The sequence below is a fragment of the Monopterus albus genome, unplaced genomic scaffold (assembly GCF_001952655.1).
Source record: "Monopterus albus unplaced genomic scaffold, M_albus_1.0 scaffold41.1, whole genome shotgun sequence".
Classification (NCBI taxonomy): Eukaryota; Metazoa; Chordata; class Actinopteri; order Synbranchiformes; family Synbranchidae; genus Monopterus; species Monopterus albus.
This window is the reverse complement of record NW_018127921.1, coordinates 4,526,118-4,546,229: the sequence shown is the minus strand read 5'-3', so window position 1 is coordinate 4,546,229 and position 20,112 is coordinate 4,526,118. Positions and strand designations below refer to the sequence as shown.

At 39.0% G+C, this 20,112-nt stretch overlaps 1 protein-coding gene across 2 annotated transcripts; it reads left to right on the top strand.

Moving 5' to 3' along the window:
- The first annotated feature begins 3,260 nt into the window (after positions 1-3,260).
- On the top strand, positions 3,261-17,231 carry pkp2 (plakophilin 2). Of its 2 annotated transcripts, none has more exons than XM_020599428.1 (13): positions 3,261-3,610; positions 4,873-4,943; positions 6,368-6,939; positions 7,117-7,255; positions 7,961-8,168; positions 8,420-8,597; positions 9,989-10,106; positions 12,371-12,532; positions 13,254-13,430; positions 13,966-14,119; positions 14,249-14,441; positions 14,750-14,837; positions 15,236-17,231. In XM_020599428.1, the coding sequence occupies exons 1-13, from the start codon at positions 3,427-3,429 to the stop codon at positions 15,302-15,304; spliced, it is 2,313 nt and encodes a 770-aa protein (XP_020455084.1). In that variant the 5' UTR covers positions 3,261-3,426; the 3' UTR covers positions 15,305-17,231. The 2 variants fall into 2 exon arrangements, with proteins under 2 accessions (XP_020455084.1, XP_020455083.1); XM_020599427.1 differs by having other exon boundaries at positions 6,368-6,990.
- The last annotated feature ends 2,881 nt before the right edge of the window (positions 17,232-20,112 follow it).

Below are 20,112 nucleotides of genomic sequence, written 5' to 3'. Positions count from 1 at the left end.
AATGTAATATTTTTGAAATTTTTTTTTTTTTTTTTTTTGGTTACTGTCTAAACAATCAAAATTGTGGGAGTGTCATGAGGTTTAAGACATGTACAAATCCAATGGGATCATTTGTCCAAGTCTGAATTAAAGGCACCCTCCTCCAACTTAGTCATAAATACCAGGACACGATGAAATTACTACACCTCAGATGGTAAAATGTCACATTTCAGATCACTGGTTTGCTTATTCATCCAACCCTCACTGAAAACAAGAGACTTTCTCCTGTGTCGACAGCTGAATGACGACTAATAACCATACAGAGCTTTGTAAATAGCTTGGAAGAGAGATGTTGAAAATGTGTTTGACAATGAATGAATCTGTAAAAAAAAATTCTCTTTTTATTTTAAACATTTTTAACAAGGGCAGGATAAAACTTGTATTACAATACAGGATGTTTTTATCAATGGCATTTAGGATATGAAAGTTGGTTTGTTTGAGTTTTAGTTTGAAACAGAGATGGTTCAAGTAAAACAATTTAAATTGTTTGGTTAATTTTCATGCGGTTGTCCATAATGAACCAAGAGTTACATTTCAGAATGAGAGGGTTTAGGACATGTAGACATAAAATTTCAAAATGTGGTTAATTCAAAAAATGCAGGAAGAATCCTCAAAATTTTAGAGGTGTTAACCCACCCCCAGAATATATGTATATCCTGTTTACCTAATCAGCAGATATAAATTATGACATAAGTATGTTTTAAATAAAGATATACAACTGCAGCTTTAGAACATAAAAATAAAATGACCAGAGGAATGTGTTGGAACTTTGAGTGAAAAAATTCTGACAACCACAAATCTTTATTTTGTTATGTAATTCTAATTTTGCTTTATATCTCCCATTTGAAGTCTTTGTATTCACCGCAGACTCATCTCATTCTTAAAACTATGCTTTCCCTCCGCTTCCTTGGGGCGAAAGTGTGATAACGTCTCTATAGCATCATAATTTTGCAACCTTGTTTGATGGGTAAAATAAGGACTCCAACCATATCAACCTCTGAATATGTGTAAATATTTTAAGTGTTCATGCTGGGCTGAACGATGTGCCAAATTGAAAATGCGTCAGTGTTCAGATGGAACTGTTTTTGATGTCCTGTTATAAAAAAAACTAGTAAGTCAGCAACTTTGCTAAAAATATCTTCAACATTGATTAAATTCATCAGTTATTTCAGAATATAATCATTTATAATGTGGAATGTGTGTGTTTTTAGAGACTACGTCCTCCATTTTTGAAACTATAACTAGTCACTTATGTTTCACCCCATACTCTTTTACAGTTCACTTCTTATGTAACTGAGCATATAGGACTATCTCAAACTACAGTCCAAATCAACAAAAATTTAAGTTAAACCTATTAAACCTGATGTTTTACAGCTTAATGTCAGCTTGCTTTGTTGATCTGTAACTGATCCTCTTATGGGTAAAGCATAACAGTGAGGACAGGAATCCCACAATAAAAATGTGTGAGCACAAACCCAAAAATGTAAGACAGCCTGGACATGAGCATCCACTGCTAAATGTTTTGTGGATTTGGGCACATTGAATGTCAGCTGAACACACTGTAACATCATAAGGATGTGTCTGGCACATTTCCTCAAAGAAAACGAATGACTTTGTTCATGAATATTATGCACAAAAAAGTTTAATGTGAAAGTGATTTAAAGAACTGAACTGGAAAGATTGTTCTACAGACTGAGATTAAAGGGGAAACCTTATCACTGTTGTTACATTTTCATTTATTAATAGGCAACAGGAGTCAAAATAGCATGATTATGAATATTATGATTAGCCTACTCCATATTGAGTGCCTTTGTTTCAAGAAGAAGGCGCATCAACAAGAGGTTGAGCAGCTAGTGAGCTATTATATTTGATTCGGATGGTTTTGGTTTGTTCAAGTGAAAAAGAAAACATTGGAATGTGTAGTGTATTAATAGAATTGGACTTTTTAGTCCCAAGGGTAAAAATGTCAGCCACTTCCCACCTCCACCCCCATTCTCAACAGGGATTAGCATCTGTAATGTTACACATTTATTGGCTGACATTTTTAGGGTCAGACAGTTTGCAGGGTATCAGATGACAGTCGCATAAACCTGCACTGCAAGTCTGGGATTCCAGAGTCTAATGCAGAACAGGGCAGCTTATCCTAGTAATCCGGGTTTGTTTGGAAGTAACATAACGGCACATTTTTATAACTTAACAATAGAGAAGAATAGAAGTTTGGTGTTTTTTCTCACCTAAGATAAAAAAAAACAGGTGGAGCAGCTACCTACCGGATGAAGACCCAAATGTGGATGCCTTCAGCCAAATAAAAACATTCCCACAAATGTCAATTAGTTGTTTCTGATCAAATTTATGGCTCTAAACCTTGTTCTAGTTACACTTAACAACTTGTGTAAATACTGATGATGGCTCTGTTCCCTGGAAAACACACCTGCCTCAGCAGGCCCAACACCAATTTCCCCTTTTAACTCCAGCCAAGGTAGGTGGTGCTTCAGTCCTTAGTGGAAGATTGCTGATATAATAGGCAAAATTCGATTACATAATCATCCCTGTGGAGGGGCACCAAAGCTATTGTTCTGCAAAATCTTAAGGAAGGATTGATTCATAAATCAGTATGGGTACTTGCTGTGTTTATGAAAAAGCAATAATGGGTTGGAGAAGTATTTAGACAGATTCTAAGTAGTAATGCCACAGAGTAATAATACTCTATGAATGAATGTCACTTTCGGCTTTTCCTGTTAGGGGTCGCCACAGCGAATCGTCAGTGTTGACATTTGGCACGTTTTACGCCGGATGTCCTTCCTGACACAACACTGACTCGAACCCGGGCCGCAGTGGCGAGAACACTGAATCCTAGTCACTAGTCCATGAGGGACCACTCTAGTTCAAGTAAAATCATGCTTCCAAAACCTTATTTAAATAAAGGTATCTGGTCAAGGTGGATCAAATTTTAAGGGCTAGTCTGACATTTTAGTTCTTATATCTGTCCAATAAAAACAAGATAGTTGGTTACGTTATGAGCCAGACTATTACTTGGGTGGAAACACTACTTCTGTTGGATGCCTGTGCGGTGCAGTGTAGCAGGAAATGTAGGGGATCACTTAAAGTAGCCTACAAGACAAAATTAAGAACAGTACTTGAGTAAAAGTACTTATATATCACCCTGATTGTAATAGTGAAAAGTAACGTTAAAGCAGCACCACCCCGCAGACACCTGACACCTCAGGTGCGCCGTCTGTAGCCCCGCCCTCCCCAGAGGCAGGACGTTGGTCGGCCCACCTGAGCGATCAGAGAGACAATAAAGCAGGATTAATCATCTCGTCCAGGTATATATTCTCAAGTCAAATGAAAGGATCTCGACTCTGAGCGAATTTGGAGTTGTTTAAGATGGAGGAGGTGTTTTTGAAATCAGCGTTACCTGCGCAGGAGGCTTTTGTGCTGGATGACACGAGTCTAGCTCTGCCGACCACACGATCCTCAACCAAACTCGGTTCAAACGAGCGGAGTCGGCGTGTTCACCAGCAAGTTCAGCTCACACTGGCACGGAGGTCGAAAAAGGCTGTGTTAAATGGTAACATTTCAAGTTTTCCTCTTTGATTATGGTTGATGCATGGCTCAACGTACGTGCCACAGCGCCACACAAAAGGCTTTCAGAGATTTCGCACAGGTATCCTCAGGCCACTTGGGCATAGGGGCATTGGTTTCCTCCCACTATTCATACGGAGTTCCCAGCATTTTTGTTTGGTGACTTGATTAAGTGAAACATTGTCTGCTTCCTCGCTGGTTGAGTATGTGTGTGAATTGTGGGTAGTTCAACCAAACAGCTTCTCAGATGGTTTTATTTGAAGTTGTAGAGGCCTGAAGTGGTAAAAAAAATAATTTCACAAGAAAATAAGTATTAGTATTAAATTTGAGTAGCGGAACAATTTTTCTTTGGTGGGGGGGGGTTGTCCCCTCTGGTATCTTGTAACCACCCTGGGTCCCTGGTCCCCCTGGACCTTCTCTGTCTGGTTTGGCCTACTGTCCTTTGGATACAGGCATTGTTTTGTGACTGGAATGCATGTTGCACACAATAGTATTTCCTTTGTCCAACAGGTTTCTGCAGTTTCATCCATCCACTTAAAGGGTGATGACGGCTGACAGAGCTTGAACGTAACATCTCACCGACAGGACTGTTTATTATGTACTTGTAACCTCAACAGCAGTGTGTCAGCTGTGAACTCCAGTCAGTCATCAACCAGGAATAATCAGAATATTTTCACCACAGCACTGATTTCATTCCAGTTGCCATTGCTTATTAATAGGCCTATTATACTACATATATATATTTATACAAGGTGGTTTGGTGTGTTTGTTTACAAAGTAGGAAGTACTATTTTCAAATGGAAGGATTCCTCAGAGAGAGAGACAAGGGTGAAAAGATTTTTTTTTTTTAAGTTTAATGAATTCTGAGTCAAATTATTCAGGAGCAAAATGTGTTACATGTGTTCATTTTAATAGAGGTGCGACTTGTTACTGTCATCATCTAAGCTTCTGATTATTTTTCTCAACTAATTGTTTGGTTTAAAAAGTCATGGGGGAGTCCGTTTCATCTCACTTCTCTGCTTTCCTGTTCCTCCGTTTGCCTTCCTCTCATTAATCTCTCAGTAGAAATTAACAAGACGTTTGATTTGCCCTGGTTTTACAAAGACGCATGCAGCACTGTGACTGTGTACACTACTTTCTTGGCTCAGGCAGCCAGATTGACGCCCCTGACCCAAGGAAGTATTTCTGTGAATTAGGTAATTATAGTGTGAAACTGTAAACCGACAAAAGCTCTTTGACATGTTTCAGGCAGTGTCCATTCAGTGAGAAAAAATGCAAAGAGCTTTGATGCTACAGACGGACTTCTATCAAACATAAAGGTAAGGGACTCTCATGCATGCCCAGACGCACACACAACCAGTTTTATGACATGTATCATCTTCTTGATGTGTTAATGAAAGATTTATCTATTTGCAGTTTTTACTAAAATTCTAATCAACATATCATGCAGCACTTTGAATATTATACTCCAGAATTTGAATGTAGTCAAATGGCTTTATGTTGAGAGCCATCACTGTATTTTAACATTCAGTTCAACATTCAGACTTATGATGGTTTTATGCTGTTTGCTCTAGGTGTGTGGAGCCCTGAAAGTAATTGTAATTTTTGTCAAAAGATTAGTGCTAAAATAAAGTGGTACTTCATTTACTTCTAATTAGTTTATAAAATTGGCTGCATGAAAACATAATGTAATACACAGAGTACATTAGAAAAGCTTTTGCTTTTTTATGAAATAGCTGGTTGGAGGTTAATGCAGCATTTTACACTCATTTAAATTATCTAAAGGATAACTTTTTTTTTTTTACTTGCTTTTTCCTCTGAAAGTGGGTATATGGATTATATAGCTAGTGTTAATTTTACTTTCACTACCTTCATTGTGGCGATTCAAGCGAAATGGAGAGTTGTGTTAAAAGATCGGTTATCCTTCAAGAAAGCTCAGAATAAACATGATTTCAATTAAATCATTTCTCACGCTTCTCTCTGAGTCAGACGGAAAGCAGATACAATACCTGGAATATTTGGGCTGCCATCTGGGGTAGCTGTTACAGATAACTGCATAAGAACATCCTGTACAAGAATATCCAGCTCAGCATGCTGCTTGACTTGATTACTGGGTGATCATCCTTTGCTCTAATTGTTGTTTTTTTCTTCTGACTCAAAGATGAGCATGAGAAATGATTTGACTGAAAGCCCGCTTATTCCGAGCTCTCTCTGTGGCCTGGTGCGGCCGTTTAATGCTACTTTTTGTTTTCTTGAATCTCTACAGTGGGGGTAGTGAAAGCAAAATTAGCACTAGCTATAGAGACACTTTTTGGTGAAATACACCAGGTTAAAAAAACAAAGTTATCATTTGACAACATTATTTATTATTTTTTTTCTGCATTCAGTTATATTTTCCACGTCTAATAGCTTTCAACTACATTCTGTCAGTTTCAGGCTCCATATAGATTTAGACAAATGTACCATATTGCATTTCGTAAAAATGCTTGTCTATAGTGTAATCTTAGTATAATTCACAGATGTTTGTTTAAAGCACACTTGCACTCACACTGTAGAATTTGCTTAGTTAATATAATGCTTTGTATTACTCATTAACTGTACAAGGCATCACAACAACCTTCAAAGACCACAATAAAATATAATTAGTGTTCAGTGCTGTCTATTTTGGACTATGTCACATATGTAAAGTCCTCACAGTTGCTGTGAGAGCACTAACAGAATAATTGTGTTTCTTTATTTAAAGGTAAATGAGTTGCGTTACACCAACCGCTCCCTTTCAAGCAACCATGTGCGGGGCCCATCCAGGAGGGTGGAAGTGTCTCCATCACAGAGCCCAGAGAGCCCTCGCTGTCGCTTTAATTATAATACCCTGCATTATGGGACATACATTGTCCCTGAGCCCAGTCAGTCACACAGGGTGGGCACTGTGCTGGACCAATCATCTGGTTCTGATGTATTTAGGCGCTACGCCTTCTCAGAGATGCCTCGAGGCACACAGCTGCACACATCTGCCTCTATGCATGGGGTCATCCGTCCAAGGATGCTGAGACAGATGTCAGGGCCACAACCTGTGTTTGCAAGTGCAGCACTCCAGCAAAATTGTGAATATTTTTCTCCCCGGAGTCATAACCAAACTGTTGCCAGACAGGAGAAACACACTGTGCAGGGACACAGTGATATGATGCTTGGTGCTGTCCAGCCAGATGAAGGGCTGCCCCGGTTGGCTCAGGTCAAGGGGAATGGGCAGCGGCTCCGCAGACTGCATTCATACCCACCGTCGGTCACCAGCGTGGAAGTGGACACAGGGAGGCAGATGCAAGTAGAACACTCCATTCACCAGATGCAGGTGCAAAATGGCATGGCACTGTAAGACTGTGTGTTTGGTTACGTACATTTCTCACTTTGTACATTTAATAATTTAATGTGTTTTTGTGTTGTCCATGAGCAGATTGGTACAATATATTTGAATTCATGGATGTCTTCCTCACACAGGAAGTCAGAGAGCAAGCCTTCAGAGATGACGTTGGAGAAGGCTGTGAACCTGTTGACCCAGGATGATGAGGAAACACTGGTTTGTGCAGCCAGCGTCATACAAAATCAGTGTTTCAAGAGCAGCAAGGCCAGAAAGACGGTACATATAACAATCATATGCATTATATAGTGGTTCAAAATAGAATTTGTTCACAGTTAAAGCGTTAAACCCAAGCTTTACCTCTGAAATACAGAAACACACAGACAGGATTCAAATTTGTTTACTGTTGAGAATTTGAGTTTTGTGTGAGGGAGTAATTAAAACTCTTGTATCTCTCTCTCTCTATTCTATTCTATTCTATTCTACAGTTATATGAATCAATTTAACCCCTGATTGTTGTAGCAAAAGACATTAATTTTCTGAACTGGACTGTTTTGAAAGAGTTAAGCAGATCTTAAGCTAGTACCTCAACAGACAAGATAATGAAACAAGATCTAGAGGACTGTAAAACGTTTGTAGTAGGTTAATGACCACATTTCAACGGATCCAAACCAAGTGAATGAAATTTGTATTTTTAATTCATCCTACTATTTCGGGTGGAAGGAAACCCACACAAACATGGGGAGAACATGCAAACTTCTCATGAACAGGTGTACAATTTTTACATTGTAATGTTGACACTGTCCTGGTTAAAATTTCTTGAAGTGCAATTCCAAGATATGCTTTGCAGGAACAATAACACAGCTAATCTACTTTGGCTGTGGTTATGGGAGTGTTAACAGTCCTTTCATGTTGTTAGCCATGGCTGTCAAGTCGTACAAGTTATTTTATGTCTGCCAATAAATCCCCACCCCTTGTTTCAAGGTGTCCTATCTCCATGGGATTGGGAGGCTCCTCCAGCTACTCCACAATGACAGTGAGGAGGTGCAGTGTGTCGCTGCTGGGGCTCTGCGTAATGTTGTTTACCAGAGCAGTGAAAATAAGATGGAGGTGGAGGAGGGTGATGGCCTGGCCATCATTTTAGGTGCACTGAAAAGCAGTCGTGATGTGGAGACCAGACAGCAGCTTACTGGTTAGTTTTGGACTTGGCTAAATAAATGGAATATTTAAACCCATGATGTCTTTTGATATATGATCACTGCATGGTTTGGAAACTCTGTTATTCCCACTGGGTTTATGTCTTTTACATGGACACATACTGTCTGTGCTGATTCTCAGTCATGGACACATACATGGATTCTTCAGCATGGACACGTACTGTTTTTAAGGCCTTGAGTTTAGCTAAAATTAAGATAAATATTTTTATTCCCATCTGGTCCCTAGGTCTTTTGTGGAACCTCTCCTCTCATGACCTTTTAAAGGAGCGCCTCTCCAGGGAAGCCTTGTCTATCCTCACCCAGTCAGTTCTGGTGCCCAGTTCAGGCATTTCTGAAGGCGAGAACCCAAAAGACGAGTTCCTAGCTGATGCTGATGTTTTCTACCATGCTACAGGCTGCCTGCGGTAGGCTTCTTTGTTCGCTTTGAAACGAGATACTTGGACAGCTTTTGGAGTGTAGATTATTAATTAAAGTAAACGGACACCACTACTGGTATCAGATAATCAGCTTATGTGAAATACCATACAGAATTTCAAAAGTTCAGCAGAAATATTCTTTCACTTTGCTGGAAATCAAATCCTTAAGGAATATTGACTATACTGTGGCACGTATGGAGAGACAGGTGCACAAAGATAAAGGTTTACAAGCAATGAATGCGCAACACAGTGGAGCCCATGTTTGGCCACTGTCCAGCATAAAGCAATAATTTTTATTTTTATTACAAAGGGCAAGAGTCATCAGCCATCCACATTATCAGTCTGTCAACATTGAATTCTGCTGAAATAACTAGGAAACACTGACTGTATTTCTGTGGAAAGGGCAACAGCCCTTTTTGACTTAAGTAAATTTTGTTGTCAGTCAATAAAAAGAATTGAAGAAGAAAACAAACAGCAGGACAGTTGAAGCATGTTCAGCTATGCCAGCAGGTGTGATGCTGTACTTGAGGTAAATAATAATGTTGGCATGCTTATGTTTATGTAGTGGGTCTGACTCTGCATTGTAAACATTTCACTTTATGAAAAGTGTCCAATATTTAGCATGGTTTAAAAACAAGTCTTCTGAAATGCATTAATGCGTTAAATGCAAGAGAAGTGAATACATCTTTTGACACCAAATATACTGTCATAGTATTGTGTTAAATCACAATGTATCTGTTGTTGTCTAAGATTACGTATCATCATATTGTTGGTTTGTAACAGAACAAATTCTTGTTTGGACATGTATCATCTCTGTGTTTACAAAGCAGGAGATATCAGATCCACTGCTCCCCTGGCAACTATAGCCAGATGAAAACAGTGAAAGACTGAATTATTCATCGAGCTCTCTCTTCTTTCTGCTTTGCTGAACTGAAATCACTCAGTTGTCATTGGCCCAATGTTATCAAGTTCTCCTTATCATGTTCTCAACCCCTTTCAGCTCTGTAAAAAAGACTTTATCTCTGATTCATATTTCATCACTACAGAAAGATGCTGTTGTGTGGAGTTTGAATGTTAATTGTTTGTTTTCCATGGAAATTTGGATTACATAAACATTCTTTGGTAATGTGTGAAATAATTTGTCATGATTGCTGCCGGCTTTGGGAAGAGATCCCAAATTGTGCATCTATTAACTCATGCAATAGCTTAGTAAACAGAAGGGTACTTGATGTTTCAGTTGATGTTATGATCTGGGAAATCTTCATTATTAGCATTACTGAATTTACTAATATGGTTCAGTGGGGCAGAAAACTGCTTATCTGAGTGAAACACACAAAAATGTCACATTCCATAATTGTTTTGCCTGTGTTTGTTTCTAGAAATCTCAGCTCTGCTAGTCCATATAGCAGGAAAGCAATGAGAGAGTGTGAGAATCTTATAGACTCTCTGGTCTACTACATCCGAGGAACCATTGCTGACTATAAGACAGATGACAAGGTGAAATGAAAATGATAAGCATTCCAGAGAAAATGTTTATCTTCAGTCTGTTCCACAACAAACTGCTTGGCATTTGGAGCTAAAGTGTAACTTGTTACAAATTCACAAGTAGGAAGTTTTTCGTCTGCACTTTTTAAAAAAATTTTTATTTTGTATTTTTTGTCATGTGTTGCATATGAGGGGCCCCGTAGGAAATCAATAAGCAGTTGTTCACATAGACAGCTGTGAAATACTCACATATGTACATGTGAAATACAGTGGTGTGAAAAAGTGTTTGCCCCCTTACTGATTTATCTTTTTGCATGTTTGTCACACTGTAATGTTTCAGATCGTCAAACAAATTTATATATTAGTCAAAGATAACACAAGTAAACACATCATGCAGTTTTTAAATGAAGGTTTTTATTATTAAGGGAAAACAAAATCCAAAACTATATAGCCCTGTGTGAACAAGTGTTTGCCCCCTAAACCTAATAACTGGTTGGGCCACCCTTAGCAGCAACAACTGCAATCAAGCATTTTTTAAGGTCATGCCACAGCATCTCAATTGGATTCAGGTCAGGACTTTGACTAGGCCACTCCAAAGTCTTCATTTTGTTTTTCTTCAGCCATTCAGAAGTGGACTTGCTGGTGTGCTTTGGATCATTGTCCTGCTGCAGAACCCAAGTTCGCTTCAGCTTGAGGTCACAAACGGATGGCCGGACATTCTCCTTCAGGATATTTTGGTACACAGCAGAATTCATGGTTCCATTTATCACAGCAAGTCTTCCAGGGCCTGAAGCAGCAAAACAGCCCCAGACCATCCCATTACCACCACCATATTTTACTGTTGGTATGATGTTCTTTTTCTGAAATGCGGTGTTACTTTTACGCCACACATAATGGGACACACACCTTCCAAAAAGTTCAACTTTTGTCTCGTCTGTCCACAGAGTATTATCCCAAAAGTCTTGGGGATCATCAAGATGTTTTCTGGCAAAACTGAGACGAGCCTTTATGTTCTTTTTGCTCAGCAGTGGTTTTCGTCTTGGAACTCTGCCATGCAAACCATTTTTGCCCAGTCTCTTTCTTATGGTGGAGTCATGAACACTCACCTTAACTGAGGCAAGTGAGGCCTGCAGTTCTTTGGATGTTGTTGTGGGGTCTTTTGTGACCTCTTGGATGAGTTGTCGCTGTGCTCTTGGGGTAATTTTGGTCGGCCGGCCACTCCTGGGAAGGTTCTCCACTGTTCCATGTTTTCGCCATTTGTGGATAATGGCTCTCACTGTGGTTCGCTGCCGTCCCAAAGCTTTAGAAATGGCTTTATAACCTTTTCCGGACTGATAGAGCTCCATTATTCTCTTTCTCATTTGTTTTTGAATTTCTTTGGATCTCGGCATGATGTCTAGCTTTTGAGGATCTTTTGGTCTACTTCACTTTGTCAGGCAGGTCCTATTTAAGTGATTTCTTGATTGCGAACAGGTGTGGCAAGAGAAATTGAACTCAGGTGCGATAAACCAGTGTTTTGACAGGGGGGCAAACACTTGTTCACACAGGGCTCTATAGTTTTGGATTTTGTTTTCCCTTAATAATAAAAACCTTCATTTAAAAACTGCATGATGTGTTTACTTGTGTTATCTTTGACTAATATATAAATTTGTTTGACGATCTGAAACATTACAGTGTGACAAACATGCAAAAAGATAAGAAATCAGTAAGGGGGCAAACACTTTTTCACACCACTGTATGACACTTGCACATGCTGCATGTGGAAATGCACATTGTGTCGATCCATCCATTATCTATACCACTTATCCCTGAATAGGGTCACGGGGGGCTGGAGCCAATCCCAGCTGACACTGGGCAAGAGGCAGGGTACACCCTGGACAAGGCCACCAGTCAATCACAGGGCTGACATAACCCTATTCAGGAATAAGTGGTGTGGATAATGGATGGATATGTGCAGTGTTCATATGCATGATTTTGCATGTATACAATACTGTATATATGTATGTACAAGTTTCATATTTAACTGTAAGAATATTTCACATGCATATGTGTGAGTATTTCACAGGCATGTATGCATATAACTGCTTATTTATGCTTATTTATTTCCTAAAGGACCTCTCATATTTACACACTAGTACTATTTCTTGGACGTGTCTCAACTGCAAAGGAAAAATCATCACTTATGACTTCCATTCAAGCTTTAGTATGTCGTTTCTACAGTATGTATGTTTGTGTATATATTTTGATATTAATCTATAGTTGTATCTGCTCTAAAGTCCACAGAGAACTGCACGTGCATCCTACACAACCTGTCTTATCAGATTGAGGCAGAGCTTCCAAAGAAGTTCACTCAAGATCTCAGAGAGTCTCGACAAAACCTGGCTCCTAAGCCAAAGCCTGTCGGCTGCTTTGTTTATCGCAGCGCAAGGATCACAGAGGTAATCCCTTCATACAGCATCGCACGTGTCCTCAAGGTATAATATTTGAGACTGATATTGTGAAACGTGCTGCAGGTTTAATCACCCATAAAACGACTTCTTATAAAGCAGCCATATTTTTCTTGCTCAAATGTGCGTGGAGAGAAACATCACAGCACATGATGCATGTTACAATCCTGCTTTGCCAGGTACATCTGTGCCAGCAGCTCAGTATTGCTGAAATCTAATCAATATTTTTATATCGGCTACATTTTAGTTTTTTAAAGTTACTATAATGTTACAGTTCATCGTTCACTCACTGCTCTCATCAGTATTGTTTCTAAACCAAGTCTACACAACAATAAGTACATATATTTTTAAGAAGTAACCATTATAAATTAAAGTGTGGGAAATTCATTTTACATTTCACTTTGTCTGCAGTGAAAAACGCCTTTCCTGTTAGACCTTTCAAACAATGATCTGCATTGAAGCTGCTCAATTACTACATCAGGCAGTGCCGATTCTTTATCATTACGTGAATTTACATTGTGCAAAATGGCATTTACATTTAACCAAGCTTTCTCGGTTAAGTAAACCTTAAATGCCTCCACACCACACACAATAACAGCAAAACAAGATCAAGAAAATTAATGTTATTCATTGCTAATCTCCTGCCTCTTGCTGTCAATATGAACCAAGTGAGTTCATCTGAAAGCTGCAGCTCGTAACCGTTTCTTCCCAGCATCTGGAGCATCAGAGCCCCCTGCTGGAGGAGAAGGCTAATCCCTGTGGCATAGAGTGGCTGTGGAGTCCTATCACTATCCGGATGTACCTGTCACTGATTGCCCGCAGTGTGCGTCCCTTCTCTCAGGAGGCTGCTGTTGGAGCTCTGCAGAACATCACAGCTGGAAATGGAGCGGTAAGACGAAATAGATGTGAACTTCCTCTCAGCTATATTCCTTCTGATAGTTTCAACACAGAGATGGAACTGCTGGATTTTATCAATGCATATGTGGATAAAATTTTTAGTTGTGGGTCAGAGGAGATCCAGGTAATTCTGATTCTGAAAGGGTAAAATACTATCTAATACTATAAAATATCTCACCAGTTATTAATAATAAAATATTCATCACAAGTTACCAGAATGCAAAGCGATGTCTTAAGATTGTTTACTTTGTCAAAGTAGCCAATAATATTTTCAGTAAATATGTATTTTGTGTTTATTTTTGCATTTGAGAGTGAAGCCAGCAAAGATTTGATTTCTTTGACAAAATGTGCAGGAGATAACATGTTTAACGGAAGAAACTGACCATAATGAAAACCATCACTTCTCTGTCAAACTATTTACCCTGTTTACAAAACATCTTTGTAAAACATAGCTGTTATCATGTATCAAGAGCTTTAAATACACAATAAATCACAATACATCTAATATATTTTCTGTGGTGTGGCAGATGTCTGAAGTCATCGCCTTCACCATTGTTCAACGGGAAAATGGTCTTCAACATGTCAGGAAGTTGTTACAGGAGGGAGCGAGTGATGTAAAGAGGACGGTCTTGTTTCTAATAAAAAACCTCTCTCGCTACCAGGAACTGCATCCTGAAATTGGTAAGTCAAGAAACTCAAAGCTGAATTATGATATTTTGAGTATTGGTTTTCTCCACAAAGCATGCATGTGCCGATACTTTTGTTCCCCTGTACCTATAACTTTGCACACCTACAACTCCACACATCAAGTCAAGCAAGTGTTGCCGGAGGTGGTGGGAATGTTGCCAAACGACGACACCAGCACTGACCTACCCGCTGAGGTGACTGCTTCTCTGTGTCATATTCTGATTAATCTGAGCCAGACTGACTCACAAAACATCAGAGCCATCGTCAATCGGGGAGCCCTCCCGAAGATCCTCAACATTAGCAGAAAAGACAATGGGTTAGTCACTTTTCATCATTAAGGACATCATATATGATACTGAATAACTTCCAGTTTCATGATCAGGAGTTTATGAAGGACGTTGTAACACTCTTATGAATAAGTTCAGTGTAAACATAGGAGCCTAAAATCACAGACTTTGTAAAAAAAGGAAATATACAGTGCCTTCTAGCTTTGCTTGATTTATTGCAGGTGCACCTCTCCTTTAACCTTGGATGTGCAGTTATACTTAATGCACCTATACTGCATTTACATATGCAGCATGTTCTGTAGATAGGAAAGAGTAATTTCACTTTTCAATTTCCTAGTTGTGGACCAACCAGAGCAGGTCAGGCAGCATGCGTCCTGCTGCACACCATGTGGAAACACACTGACCTCCATGGGTCCTACAAGAAGGTGGGTCATTACAGTACAGTATGGTTTCTCCGAGGATGGTGGCAGCATAGTAATCAGTCTAGGCTGATGTCTGCATGAAGTCAGAATAGTTCATATTCATAGAAATGTTAGAGGTTCAGGAGATTTTGTCAAACTAGTTGTTCTGGCAAACACTTTAATGTCTCTGGTCGGTATTTAGCCAGTACCAAGTCTGTAAGCAGTACTGCTTACTGGCAGTATTACATTTGTAGGACTGATTTGTCAAGTATTTAATTCACTAGTTGGGTGCATTGTCTGCCACCATGTACTTTTGATGCTGTCACTAAGAGGCACCAAAATAAAACGGGTTCAAATCGGCTTTCAGACCCTCTGGATTACAACATAGAGTCCATAATTAAAACTTTCTTTATTGTCAACAGTGTGGGTACAAGAAAGCTGATTTCATCAATGCAAGGACAACTAAGGCTGTGAACTCTGGACGAAACTGAGCCGAAGGTCCTTAAATCTCAAACTGCACTTATTAATAGTATCTCAACAGTATCTGCACGTGTGGTCCCAAATCAGTCAGTGCACTGCTTTCCTGTAAACAGATGTCACAGTTTAGTAAGAGATGGAGTTTTTTTTTTCCCCTCAATGTTGCAGACAAAACATTGTAAACCCTGTCTACATCTACCTTACAAGTCTCATGAAATCACTTTAAAATTGTTTTTCTTCTGTGTTCAAATGTATTGCTCTCACTAGATGTTTGTTAAAATGGCTCGGGGGCAAACATGGCTACTGGCAAAAAGAGAGGTGTTGTAGTAAAACAGATGGATAATAAAACAAACAGGACAACAGAGGAACATCTCTAGCAAAAGTAATTCAAGTAAGAAATTCAAAGTATTCCTTTTATATTTATGTGAATCTATAGTGGCAGCTTGGCAATTAATATTGCTGTGTTATTAAGCACGTCAGACAGTTATTATACAAAGAATCACAATGAAAAAAATATTTACACTAAAGAAATTGTGAAGGATGATTTAAGGCTTTTTTGACAAACCATTAAACTCCAATTCATTTCCTACTGTGAGACACAACAAGCTGATTCTCTTTTTTTTTAAAGTCGTTTCCTCAAAGGAACAAACCGTTTTGAACCTTTATTGTTCATTATTTTTGTAAAGGTTTAAGAAAACATACAACACAACACGAGAACAGCTCACACCACTGGTGAATTGATCAACAAATATTTCATATGTTTGCACAGTAAAGTGTCTTCTTTAATCACTTTTTCCCTAATAATGACTATTACAAAATATACATTACTGAAAATGGTTTATGGATAATGAACTAAATCTTCCATTACACTAAGTATAGTGTATGAAATGGCACTTCTGTGGATTAATCCCTCTGTTACCTGAGAAAAGGCTGACCCATTGATCAAAAACTAGCTCAGGATCACCAAAGAGGAATAAATCTCAGTAAGTTCAATCACCTTTTACATTTAAAAACCTGACTTCTACAGCTCTTGGTGAACATAAAAACATAATTAAATGATTCAATCATTTGCAAATAAAGTGTGGAAGATGAGGTCTCCCTGTAGATTAGTCTAAAACCTCTGTTTGGCTTCAGTCGTCGCGCTTCTCAGTGACTGAGGCCCTGAAACCCTGTTGACCTTGCGGTGTTTGGAAGAATGGACTGCACTGATGTGCAGCTGAAGGGGGGGTGGTGCCGGGACACTGGGTGCAACATCACCCCTCCTGGACAAAGCTTTTAAGGCCGAGGAAGGGGGGAGAAATGGAAATTGATATTCTTCAACAATAATGTTCAAATGATACTGTTGAGAGGGATTGGAAATAGGGAAAAAAAGGATAATGAAGTACAGGTGTTCAGGTTCACGAGTCACTGCAGAGATGAAGAAGCCGTGCACCAATACTCACAAATGAGAAACTCGGCCTCAGAGCCTTGGTGGATTTGTTCACATCTTTTATTTAAACAGCCAAATTCCCCCAGAGATCCATTTTGTCTAATGAAGCCAATGCCAGTAGGGAAATCTACAAATGCCTCACTTGACTTCAGGCAGTGGCTGAATTTTCTAGCATCCCATAAAGCAATTGCAGCTTTGTATCTGTGATCCTCCCTGTATGTGCATATCTAGCCTTCACAGAGCATGGACTGTGTGTGCTGGGACAAAACTCTTCTCTTTCTTCAAGTGCACAGAACGTAAAATAGCTTCTGAGCACTGATACAATGTTCCTCCTCCTGTTTTCTGAAGTGTGTTGAACATTTTATGTATCTAAAAGCAGGGACAACCAGATTTGAAGTGCATTTCAAATGATTCATGACTTCTGTGTACATGTATAACAGGACAGAGGATGCTAAAAAAAAATCAAAAAGGAATAATATGAATACCCTTTTTTCAGATGTGCTGTAGACCCCTCCCCCTTTTTTCAGTTCAATAAAAAAGTAAACTATAGGTTTATTGTCCTTTTGTCCTGCAGAGGGCAGTGGTGTAGTATTAACAGCTGCTCATTGGTCATTTTGTTCTATTCAGTTTTCCCCAAAGTGGTACTTTGTTCAGTATTTCTCATATTCATGAATTCTCTGTCCCACATGTTTAAAGTGGTTTAGCTCTGAGATTAAACCCTAAACCTTTCTATTTGAGGAACTACCCACTTTGTGAACTATTATGTTGACAAAGTCCATGATTTTCAAAGCTCTGTTTCTGGCACGAGAAAAGAAAAAGCTGAAAAAGTCAAATCCTTTTAACATCTTACTTGTCTCTCCACAGATTATGCTGGTCTGGGAATTGGTCCAATTTTTCATTGTGACCAGCCTTAAAGAAAAGCAGTTGATAAAAATAATTAAATGTTCATACTTGTAATTTTCTTTCAAAAGTGCCCAAGATAAATACGTTTCCTTGTCAGTAAATACTGTAGCTCTGCAGTCTGAAGAATATTTATAGACAAATGCAGAAATGATATATATGTCAAAAATAGTCCATGGTAACAGGTGTTGACACATATGAGAACAGGCTTGTTTGCTACTGAAGGAGGGTGGTGAAGTGGGTTGCCACATAACGAATGAACATGTTTAATACACAGAGAGAAAGAAAGGAATCTTTCACAGATCTGCAGCAGTGGAAAACAGACCAACAGGAGGCCAGTGTGACTTTTTTTTTTTTTAACTTCACACTGAAGCCATTGTCTCTGGGTTGTCAGCACTGTTACCACTGAGATAATCACTTGAGAGCATTTGGGATCTGAAATGAAGTCAACAAATGTCATTCTTCTACTTTTCTATATGGATTATTTGGAACCTTTAACTTACAAAACATGCTGTGCATTTTTTCTTCCTGTAAATTTCAACTTGACTATGAAGAGCTTAAGAAACCAACATGAATTTGGATCAGATGCCAATGTTCAAACTGAATGAAATGGTCATAGTTTAAAAAGCTGTCTAATTAAAGACTCCAGGAAATCAATGGAACAAAGAAAAAGCTCAGTACTGGCTGACCTGCCTGAAAGACATGAATAAACAGCATTTTATCTAGTGACTCCTGCCTGCTGTGTAAAGCAAAATCACAATGACAAATCATCTTGCTTGAGCTACCACTGATAAACCGTTCTGTTACTGAGAGTGTTGTGTGTCCATCTCTTTTTGATTTCTCGCTGCACTGGAGCCAACCAAAAGTAATTGTCTCTGTCCTTTTTGCCAAAACACTTTGGCCTTGTTTTCAAAGAAGCCATGTCCCCCTGCAGCCCAGTTATTTTGTTGCCTTTGTTTTCTGCATGTTTGCATTAATCCCCTTCTTGGGGAGTAGGAGTGGACCTGGTCAAAGCAGCTAATTAAAAATACTTACGTTTGACAGCAGACATTCAATGGTCAGTCATCAACTTGGAGTATTCTACTTGAGAGAGGAGGGAGAACAGGGAGGTCTTAAAGGTTTAATCAGTTTGAGACCAATGCAAGATAAAACATAATATCTTAAGGTTGTGCAGCTACAAGCCTGCAAATACAACCACCTGAACTGGAGTTAGAAAGTAAGGATGTCTGAAAGCGGGGAAGGTGAACCAAAGAAAAAAAATGAAAACATAACACATGCAACCAATGATAAGAAGCTATTGCTTCGTATGTCTAAAAACTAGCTCGGTCTCTAAAAAGGGGAGTAGTATATAGTATACACACACCTATTGTTGAGCTCACCAGATAAAAGGCATTTGTTGTTTATAACTACTGTACAAAGGACACAAAAAAGGTGATTGTGTGGTTGTCAATGATTTAAAAATGAAGTGGACATTCAGTGACAGATAAATACAGGCGCAGTACATGAGCAAACAGCTCATGTACTGCGCATATTACAGCATATTAGACATAGCCAAAGAGATGTAATCATCAGGTAGACAAAGACCATACTCTGTTAAATTCTCATCTCATGGTCTGAAGTGCAGCCAAGGAGTATGTGCTGGTTGTCTGTGCTAAACCTAGCAGACAGGTCAAGTAGGATGAAGACTGTGGAAAAGAAGGCAGCGTGAGGAGTGTGGCGAGCTTTTGAAAATCTGAGTAGTTCAGTGATGGCCTCACTTATACTTGATTGGGGTCAAGGAGGTTGTGTTGTGACTGGTTCAGAGAAAGCTGGTTAGGGAAAGCATACTGAAGGGTTTGGAAAAAGGAATAAAAAGCATGTCTGTGCAGATTCTCAGTCATCCAGGTCATGGTAAGCTGAAAAAACTTCAACTGGACGAGATTTCTAGGTCGAAGACGTTTCACCTCTCATCCAAGAGGCTTCATCAGTTCAGAACTGATGAATTTTTTAATGCATGTGTTTGCAGGCTTTAAATCCTGAAATCATCTGTCAAACCTTGTCAATACTGCCTGCTTTTTCAGATTAAAAAGCATAATTCTAGTGTGTACATCCTGACAACAGTTGGCTTCTTGACTTGATGGCAACACATCCACATAAAAAATGCAGAAAGCCTATGAGCTACAGTGCTGTCAGAAACATTTGGTTTGTTCTACCAGGAGCAAATTTCAAGAATATCAAGGAGGAGAAGAGTAAATATGACAACCAACCTCCAGTTCTTTATACCATGTAGTTAAAACGAGTGATTTACTAAACTGGGGTGCACCACTGAACAAGAAATTTCCTACATTTGTGTAAATCTGTTGCTATGAATAATCTGTGTTAGAAACAACAAGCTATTTAATGAGGAAGTCACTTCAGCATCGTGTCACAACATAACTTTGAAAAATTACAGTTTTAGGGGTGAAAAAAAACATATTAGCATTAAGGTAATGTTTAGCACTTGTTACGAGGTCA

Excerpts from the sequence above, each read along its gene's own strand:
- pkp2 (XM_020599427.1), top strand. The coding sequence starts at position 3,427 with ATGGAGGAGGTGTTTTTGAAATCAGCGTTACCTGCGCAGGAGGCTTTT. Across the intron at positions 8,169-8,419 it reads GACCAGACAGCAGCTTACTG|GTCTTTTGTGGAACCTCTCC; the intron begins GTTAGTTTTGGA and ends TCTGGTCCCTAG. Across the intron at positions 10,107-12,370 it reads ACTATAAGACAGATGACAAG|TCCACAGAGAACTGCACGTG; the intron begins GTGAAATGAAAA and ends TCTGCTCTAAAG.